Raw genomic sequence first — 10,820 nt, forward strand, 5'->3', positions numbered from 1 at the left:
AAAACAACACGGTATAACTTACTGATGAACAGTAAATATAAAATAAATTACTTAAAGGTAAATTAGTTCATTGATTTATTCATTACTCTTGCACGATTTATATCGTTTATTGGGTTTATTTGCTACACAACGACATTAACGTTCGATTCTATGGTTTTTTTGTAAGCAAATCATTTTTACATTTGAATACCTGTAGCAGCAGTTGATTTTTAAATATTATATAGGTATAAAAAATGTGTACAAAACAGGTCTAAATAGCGAAAAGTAGTTCAAATTCAGTAATTTATAAGTGACGTTTTGCAGTACCAAGCTTCTGGAAGCATGTAGCTGGTCAGTAAATGCGAGGCAATAGTGAGCTTCACAGGTGATCTTAGTTATAATATATTATCTCGTTTAATAACTAGAAATATTTTTATGAATACTGTTTGAGTAGATAGATCTTTGTTCCTTATAAAGCCGCTGCCCTTATAGATGCAACCCACGTACAGTCCAGTGTCCGATTCTCATAATACTCTGAAATAAATGACAATTTCATATAGATACGTAAAAGGTTAACATGTCGTATTGTGAACAAAGTATCGAATTTACTTTTTTGGTTAAGATTAACGTTTGTTAATTTTGAAACAAAAACTGATTACATATTTCAACGAATGATCAATTAGGTTCTGTTCAAGCCTTAGCAAGGTGACACGACGGTACTGCGACTTTTTTAAAAGCTATATTTTTGTGGTACGTTAATTATAATTCCACGAGGTAGTAAAGCGATATTAAAGCGAAAGACAGTCAACTTAACCGCGATATTTCGTAACAATGAACATTATAACACAGGTCCTCATACGTCCTGGACTAGGGTCTGAGAGATATCACAAGATGTCTCTGCAGTATTTTCTGACCGTTGGCAACGGCGGCTTTAAACGACGCGAGTCCTCAAGCAAAAGCAAAAAAACGACGCGAGCCCCGAGCGCAGAAAAAAAACCGTTTCCTAATTTTACGTTTTATCGGTAAGATCGTAAAAAAGTTCCTCTAAGGCACCGCGCGTGGCCCCGGCGGTTGCCCAGTTCGTCACCCCCTAAGGCCGCCTCTGACTACTGGTAAATAGGAGGTAACCTTCATTCGTTATCTAGGTCCGCGATGAGGATACACAGGGGCCGCTGAAACCCTATGAGGACCGTATATTATCGTAAAAATACCAAAAATGCAAATGCATATCAGATCAGTGGTACGCATTTTATGACAACGAGCGATGCAGCTCGTCGAGTCCCAGGGGACACTAATCTGCCTATATCGAGTGACAAAATTATTTAAAAAAGAAAAAGATAGGGAGGAGTTTAAATATCAGTAACGGCAAAGAACATAGAGTACCAAGTACCTATTAAACTGAATCTGTTTTATAGAGTTTCAGAAGTTTCTGTTCATCTTCTAAAAATAACCCACAGGCCATAGAAAATCACTTAATATTTGCATAATATCAGATTACGTCCAAATCAGCAGCCGTTTTCGAGAGTCTTGTATATATATATATATGTTTTTCATACTTAATCTTATAATGCACATATCTAAAACCAGTACATATGCAATTCTAGAAATTTAATTGAAAATAATATATCAAATTCATGGAACTAATTCAGAAAAATCTTAACATAAGTGTAAATAAAATTTTTTATTTACAACGTTGTATAAAAACGAAAATAAAAAACGTAAATTATTGCAGTTTAATGATTTCTGCCAATAGCTTAATAAACTGCATATAATTTGGACATGAGTCTATAACTATAAATATTGTTATAAGGCCACACTAAAAATGGTCACCGCTCTGTGGGAGATACGAAATTTAGATTATAAGAATTCATATCTGTTTTTTAAAATAAATAAAAATATTAAAGCCAGACCTCCTTACTGTTTAGACTCTTTTATAGTAGCTGCCATCTAGACCTAGGTAAATTACGTAGTGCCTAACTTTTATCTTTCTGGTATTATGTTTAAACGAAAAAACAATATCTACACTCTGTAGCCTAATTAAGTCATTTTAGTCTGTTTTAGTTTTCAATAATTTAAACTGCGAATCAAATTTATGGCTCCCCTAAGCCCCGATACCTATTATCCTATTAGGTTACGAATATTATTGCTCTACGTGTAGAAATATGATCATTATACTTTTAGGCGTTATTTTTTAGAATATATTAATAAAGTTACCTCGCATTGCCACAATGGCAGTTTTGACTAGTAGAGGTCACGCCGCGTTGATCTATAAGTGCAGTATGGGCGGAGGCGGGCGTGCGCGGTTTCCGCTCGGCTTGGCGACGGCACTCAGATCCATGAGGTTCCGCTGCTTGTCCCTGCCGCGAGCCGGGCCCTTAGCACGTCGCGCGAGCCAGGGGCGGCGGGCCCTCGCACCACGCTGTGCGCGCCCACGGCCCAGGCTCTGCGCCCAGCCTAGTGCACTCCGCGCATACGCCCGGTACGCCGCACAGTGACACCGCGTACCTGTGCAGCTGCGGGCGTCCAACTCACAAGCCTCCTGATAATGATGAGGATTCACTTTAGTTCCACATTCCATAAAGGCATCGTATCGGACAAATCCTCGGCACAATCTTCTTGCTTTGCTCAATTTGGACTGGCGCAGCGGCGTATTGACTGGAGGCTTCTGCCGTCGAGTGCAAGCTCTGGTACCACCCACGCGCCACGACGAGCCGAACTTCCACGTGTCGTTCAACAGCTTCCCGTTGCGAGTTTTCATATCGTCCCTGGCGACTGAATTAAAATTTCCGCACAAACCACACAGTTTGCCTTTATAGGCACTGGACACAGTCACTTCCAAGAAACCATCACCGTCCCATAACATTTGAACGCCAATTTCGGACTTAAGCAGCACAGAGCCGTTGCTGCGAACGATTTCCGCCACTCCATCGATTCTGTGAGGTAGAGTCACCCGCCGACCATTTACTTTTATCCGCATTCGCTTTCCCATATTGATTTTTGTCGAACCAATACGAAGCGTCGCAGTACGCGTCCATGAAGAATGTGAAGTGTTTCTGGCATCATTCGAAATTCTTATTGAAAACGTTCCATTCACACAATCTGACGCTAGTTGGTATTTACATGATCCTTGAAAACTATAAAACTTTCCGTCGAAAGTTTTATAGTGAGGATCTCCAAAGACAGTGCAGATGCCGTCCATATCGACACATTTTGGACAACATTCACCAGGCAGTTGGCGGAGAGTCTGGTCCGAAGGACAGGAGAGATGGAACAACGTTCCATTGCACATCGTGGTTCGCCGTTGTGGCACTCGCAAGATTTGCAAGCGGCTAACTGCCAAGTTTCTCCATCCTAGACGTACCAGCAAGAAATCATTCACTATACATCTCACTCACGCCTATCCCTGGAGAGGTACGCGGATGTGTAACTAGGGCACCCATTTTTCGCCACGAGTATTTCTTCTAATGTGGTAAGGGGCGAGCTTATCGCCATATCACACCCAAATACCAGACTTTTATATTCCAGATACAGAATAAAGTCCACGCTGGTGCAAATCTATAAATCAATTATAAAAACTACCCGAGATTGTTAATCCAGAATATGGTCTTTCTTCGTGCAAAATACCATCCAAATCCACTCAGCTTATATTAACCGTTATAACTTTTTAACTTACTTGTAACATCTCCACAAACTTTCATATTTATGTTAGGAAGATTGATTTGTTAGGAAAATAAATGCCTGTTACGCTTTTAAAGCTAGCCTGCATACATTGGTTTACCACTGAACCGAGTAAGATGAAATTAAACACAGAATAAGAACTCCAAAAAAGGACAATTGCGACATTGTGAAATTTGAATTAACCGAAAATCTATCTAGTTATAAAAAAAAATACCTGGTAGGTTTTTCTTCCAATGATACACGCGGCCTTGGCGTGTTCGATGTGCGGGCACTCGGGGCAGCACTTGCCGGGCGCGGGCGGCAGTGCGCGCGCGCCGCACGTCAGCACCGGGCACGTGTGCCGCGTGCATACAGCCGTGCCGTTCATGCAGGTGCAGTCGGTGCACGGGTCCACTCGGAATGGCATCATGTGAGCGTGGTACTCCTTGCCGATGATACAGGGCTTCCACGGCGCGGCTGCTGAAACTGAAATGACAATTATGTTATTTAATCAATGGTATTATTTTTTCTAACCATCAAAATAAAATCTGAAAACAGAATTAGGCTTCAAGAGTTGGGTCCTGTACCAAACTTAGTATGAAATATTTACTAGGTCTAAGGCAAGCCTACGCCATCTAAATTATGTCCCAGACAAAGTAGCGTTTATAATAAGGTCATTGCACCCAATGGCGCTGTTTTGACTATCGTCAGAGGTAGAACAAGGCCCAAATTAGTTCCCGATATGGTTTCATGTGATGTGTTGCGAGTCCATTACGGAAGACTGCATTAATTATACAAGCGGGCTAAAGCTAAGACAATGTATTTATTTGTTTAATAAAGGTTTAGTTTGACAAAAAGTTGTTTTAATATTGTTATTTAAATTTGAAAAAGTAATAAAGCATGTTAGATATTATTTTTAAAACTATTACAAATAAGTGTTGCAATTGGTCTGTAGTCATATACGGTGCTTATAGTAATGTTTGTTGGCAACAAATTGCCATCTAAGATACTCACTCGGCAATATCTTGTCTGAGGTGGGATGCGAGCACCTGGGACAACACTCGCCGGGCGGCGTGTAGTGCTGCGCGCGCACACGGCAGTACGGGGCACGCGCGTTTCGCGCACGACAACGCGCCGTGTACGCAGCGGCACGACAGGCACGGCTCCTCCGGCACGCGCACGTCGCGGCCCTCCCACACGCGCTGGCCGTTGATCACACACTCTGGAAATTCAAATTGTCTATGTTGAAATTCTGGTTGCAGTAGTTGTAGCCGCCTGGATGGCGTCCACTGTATAAGATTCTAATAGTGGCTCAAATCAGTGTATCGCGTTCTGGTAATTTCAATGTTGAGATTCGCTCGTAGGGTTTTCATGGACAGCGGCAACACACCTTACACAGGGTGTAAAACCCGCCATAATGGCTCACGTATGTCGCGTTTCGGGATCCGCCTGTGTATATTATCCAATTTCGCACAGACCGACATAACCGTCTAGATGACATTGTACTTAGTAGCATCATGTGAAATGAAGCATTCTGCGACACCCTATTAAAAAAAATCATTACCTCTTTATATTGGGAATTATTTTAATAATAAGTACATTGCTGTACCTATAAAGTAAGATAAAAAGAAATAAATTGATACTGATAATACTAAAATTACGAAAAAATCTGTCTCTATTGGTCTAGTTATGTTAACATTTTCAGCAATGCAACCAATGAGTGTCTCGGATGTAGTGAGGAAAGCTCGAAACCAACAGCATGCGACTTGTCATTTGTAACTGCGTTACAACTCACAGGAATGACAAATCAGTATGTATAGTACCTATAAGACCTATCTAACGCATAACGGATGCCTAACAGTGCGTGTAAAGGTAAACCGCTGCGAGTGTATGTAGGTCGACGATTTCAAAATACCTTAGACGTCTTAACACGATACGAATAAAGATGTTCGATGATAAAATACTTGATTTTTATGTAATTTTTATTTAACATCATCAAAAAAAATTAAACCGTAAGTGGACTTATTATGGATATTATAGACATGTATTTTTTTAATGAAATATACTCTGCATTATGAAATTTGTATGTGCCCTACATTGAACAAATTAGACAAAAATTCCAATCTGGGATAGCGAGCGGTATCGTTCAGTGATTAAGTCAGGGTGCGTGGCCGCGGCAAACAGATTACCGACATGCTCTCTAATGGTCCACTGAAGAGTCCAAATCCCCTCTATGTGGTCTAAAGTACTTTTTTATTATGGTTGATGCTTAATCACCCCGTGGCAAGTCAACGGCATTTAGAAAAATATCTGAATAAATTCCCTGTATTAACACGTCATTGCATTTAATTTTAATTGTTTCATAGAACAATGATACGTAAATTCATATTATTAATTCATTGTTGCTTCTTTACCTTTAAATACACGATACAATAGTTATCAATAATTGTTTTAATATTAAGAGGAAACCTACGCATGTTATGTACATATTAATACACTTAATGGTAAAACATGAATCATATCCAGGAATTTGATCCATTCTGTAATTGCCACAACCAGATAAATTACCAAGAAAACACTATAGTTTATAAATAAAATTATTCTGTATTTAACGTACGTTAAGCCGAATAATTAAATTGCAATTTAAATAAGATACAACTTTACTGTAATTGAAAACAGAGGCGCATTTCGAAAAAAGTTTTTAACAAAAATTCAGCCCATTGTTTCCCAAAATGGAGCAGACTCTGGCGGCGCAGCAACGACAAAGCGCAAACTCCATAAATTAGCGAAGGAAGACTATGAATCAATCAACAAGTTAATGAATGACGCAGCGGCGCGGATGACCGCACACGGCGAGCCCACCGCGGAGCATCGACCAGCCAGCACATCGCGCTGAGCTTACAACTCACACCCCAACATCTCCCTACTCCTGACCTCCTTCCTAACCAAGACTAACGCAACAATCATTATTTAACGCGTCATTCCGCAACACGCCTCGGCCCCACGGTGGACAAAAATATTCAATTCAAAGTACTTAGTCCCGACCTGCCGACAGCGTTAATGATGTTAGTTCACAAGATAAAGTGTTTCAAGTTAAAAACCTTTCAAAATGATAAAGTATTTACAACTTCAATGTGGAGTGTTTATTCATTTGTCATTTATGTTCGGTTTAAATACATTTCATTCAATAGTCCCGGGCTCTCAATTCTATGCGCGCTGCTGACCGAGGACCGCCGCGTCGACACATGTAATTGTGACAATGAAAACTGTCAAGTGTCTGTCGTAAAACTAGAGACGTCTACATAAAGCAGGTTGTCCTTTTGTAGGTAAACAATTATGTATTCATTGTCAGTACGAGTGGTTCATACGCGTATAAGCAGAGCGCTTCGTCGCACTCTACCATACCCCCGGCTGACATAAGATTGCTATCACCAAATAACTGTTATTATGAGTATTCTGTTATTTGGAAGCATTAAATTGGGGTATGTAGCTATATTTTACTCTACATGATTAAATATGAGTTCGCGACAGTATTGAGAATGATATAACGATCACAAGAAGTAACAGATCTGTTATTAATGTTGTGCTCGGAGTGCATACATCTGTAAACATTAGTGACATCTCGACGTAACATTGCATTGGTCGTCTGTAATGTTCTAAACTATAATAGCCCGCGTTCTAAATGACTATAATATCTATGAATATATCGAAAGTATGTAAGATATTTCAGACAGGCGCGAGCTCGGTCGCACGGTTGATTCATCAAGACAGCGCATGCACAAGCTAACCGCACCCAGATAAAGCGTGTATCGCAATGATTCGCAGTTCCACATTAGGTATTATGTTAGATAGATAAAAAGTTTATTTTGGTTACAACTATTACAGTATAACTGCAGATATACATAGACAACAGGCAAGTATACATCCGTTTGTGTAATATTGCAGCCGCAATCAGGCCCCAGCTCAGCAATATGCATTACTCCAAGGAGCAAAGCGCTGGTACCTGTTCGAAAAATGTTTTAAAAATTCATAACACGTATCGCGCATATATCACAAGCTAATTGTTTCAATTTCTCAGATCGCCGTATCAGGCATACCTAATAACGCGCCGTTCTCAAAACACCATACGAATTTAGATGAGCTAGGTATTTCTTTGCCAAAATCTTTTAACATTGTAAATCTTTTAAAAAAATTATTTGAATAAAAAGTTTCATCTCTCACAAAACCTAAATGCTGCAAGGAGCGAAGTCTTACAGTGAATCCTTTCAAATAAATATCATTACTCACTCGAACCAAATAAAAGAACCCAAAGTTGATAAGGCTGAAAATAATAATCGGAAAGACAAAAAACCTAATGCACTGTTGGGATCCTAAAACAAATAAACAGAGGATTCACCTCGGCGTTCCCGCAGCCACGGCGACGCGCGGCCGCTTTGACCAACGTATAAAAACCCACCCAACCCAACCTTTTAAGTAGGTTGTTAACTTTTTGATTTATGGTCAATAATAGAGACGCAACGCCGTGGGAGATTTCGACCACCAAAATATCTATATAATTTAACCAAACCCCGACGAACCTATAATGATGAGCTTATTACATTGTCAATGTCTTTATCTCGAACTAATTTTTAAAACTATTTATCGATTTGCGAAAACGTTTGGGTGGTCCAAAAGATCATCCCGTCGGCGCTATTGGTCAGTGCATACGTATAAAAACGTTTTCGATTATAATTATCATTTCCATTAGCAACGTAATCTCCTTACAATCAAAGCTTTGTAATCACGTCTTCGCGGTTCATCAAGTATTTATGACGTTTAAACTAAAATACTTTTATTTGTTCAGTTACTACGAAAGAATTGATTGCTCTTTGGCGCCACCCATGTATACATAGCACATCGTGTACTCCTATACATATAATACTCAGTGAGGTGCAAACAAAATCCGCCGTGTTAACCTAAAGCTGTACTGTTTAAAGCGAGGTGCGCAGTAATCTATAAATGATCGAATGTCTTCGTTGTTTTATATACGCAATAATGATCTGACTGAACTGACAACTTATGTATAATACCGATTAGTCTATTGTCCGTAGGAATGCTACTGCGCAACATTTCTTGTGCGATATGGTTTTCATTGTTTGTGGACGCGTGTGGGTTAATCAGCGGTGACATCGACCCAACTCCGAGTAGACATGAAAAATAAGCACGCTCTAGTCGTAATAGTATTAATATTGTAACCATTTTATCATCCTTCGATTTTTAATCATCGCGACTTAACGATGAGAGATGTTAGCAGGAGATCCCTTGATCTCATACCGCTTAGCAACTAGCTAGTAGATATAATTAATAAAATATAAACATAAGCAATAAAACGATAGCAGTTGGAATTTGTCGGCAATATTCAAAAGCAATTCCGAATCATCACGTAATTACTATTATTTGATATGGAATTTAATAAACATATTAAGGTTTGGAAGCGAGGTGATCGTCATTATGGTTTTATTAAGTTCGCGTAGCGTGTGTTTGTTTTCGTGGGGGATTATGGTGGTTGTTTTTTGTCGCTTGCGAGTCTGGGTGGGCGCTGAGCGCTCCGAGACATCGCTGCGCCAGTCTCGCCACCCAATTTATTCCTTATGAACCGATTCGAAAATAATAAAACGTTAATTGTTTTGCGTGAAACTTACGCTACGAATAATTGGGGGTAAAACCAGAACAACTACAGCACATAGTCAATCGAGTACTAAACATAATGAATAATGATTTTTAACACCGTTTATCAAATTCATCCTACCCCATATATATTGTTAATGCTGTTAACCAACGTGCTCAACTAAGCTTGTGCCGTTTTCTGGCGAGTAAACAAATTAGAAAAACTAATATTTTATAATCAAAGCATTAACTATCGAAACTCACCATCACAAACTGGACAGTTATAGTGCGTGTGCCGCTGATGCTTCGGCCTGTCGCATGGCGCGTAACACTCCGGCCTGGATATAGTGACTACTCCAGCCTCACATCGCAGCAGTTTCCCTCCTCGTTCCACTCGGTGTGCGAGGCGTGTTCGGTGCCGTTGTACCAACATCCTTTGCACCGCGCGCAGCAGCCCTCGCGAGGCATCACGACAGCACAGTCATCCATCTGCACGCACTCTTCTACTCCACTCCGGCACTCGACGAAACCGTTCTAAACAAGAAATTAATATTTTTTTAGTAATCAGACACATTCATAACTAGGTGAGTGATAATGTCGTATGTGCTGGTTCATTTGTTCATTACCTTAGAGTTGCGTAATGCTAATTGAATAATCTGGGCGGTGGTATCTTAAGTAAAAATATGTATTATACGAATATTGATTCTGATTATCAGAATTTGATACTACGTATCACAATCGTAAAGGCTAATAGAAAGCCTAAAAAAATTATGAAAATAGCATAACCTATCGATAAGTCTACTACTAAGATATGTCTTTCTTATACATAACGTTAGCGTTAACGATTGTAAAAAGGTATTTTGGCTACGGCCCATGCTCACTCATTACGCCATGGCGAAAAAATACTTATATACTCTTAAGCTAGCTTCATAAAATATGCGGCAACTTGTCTTGATTGTGATTTGCGATTTGTATGCATCTGGAGTATTAAAATACATTCTCTATCTCGTCTCGGCATCGTGTCCAGGTGCGTCTATGTAGAGCCGTGAATAAAAATTCTACTTAACCGTTCGCTTTAGCGTTCTTTTCTTCAAATGCTCGCTTTTATTATTTCAAAGAATTCCATTCATAAAATAGCATTATTTTTTATAGCATACGAGGAAAATTAATGGAAACTACTCATGCGATTCTTTCCGAATGTAAAAGAGTTTAGGAACTTTTTCCTTATTTTCTTTTGTTTTTACGGAATACAATTGACGACTGGACGTTCGAAGGGCTTGCATTTTAATTTGAAATAACATGATCGTCGGTACGTATAAATCATTAATTTAAAAATATAATCGTGAAAGCTTTTAAAAAATATCAACTTGTAGCTTTTGATGATTTCATTAGTGTTATAATAATATTGTAAGTTCTTTGGTGTTTCGTAGTAGATACATAAATTACTACATAATATTAAATTGTGTATTACAAAAGTCGAAATTCGATAACAATTCATAAATTTAGTTTTAATGCACTTTATAAGAACATTAATCGAG

General features: G+C 39.2%; 1 protein-coding gene across 1 annotated transcript; it reads right to left on the reverse strand.

The window, feature by feature from the left end:
• Positions 1-463: 463 nt before the first annotated feature.
• On the reverse strand, positions 464-9,816 carry LOC119191635 (BMP-binding endothelial regulator protein-like; the record flags this gene model as incomplete). Its single annotated transcript, XM_037445523.1, is given in 10 exon segments — positions 464-513; positions 2,194-2,378; positions 2,380-2,446; positions 2,449-3,246; positions 3,249-3,330; positions 3,872-4,122; positions 4,651-4,721; positions 4,723-4,858; positions 9,547-9,666; positions 9,669-9,816. Coding segments are annotated over 9 exon segments (1,806 nt in total), but the record flags the coding sequence as incomplete, so codon positions are not given.
• Positions 9,817-10,820: the final 1,004 nt, after the last annotated feature.

The sequence above is a fragment of the Manduca sexta genome, unplaced genomic scaffold (genome assembly GCF_014839805.1).
Source record: "Manduca sexta isolate Smith_Timp_Sample1 unplaced genomic scaffold, JHU_Msex_v1.0 HiC_scaffold_173, whole genome shotgun sequence".
NCBI classification, from domain to species: Eukaryota; Metazoa; Arthropoda; class Insecta; order Lepidoptera; family Sphingidae; genus Manduca; species Manduca sexta.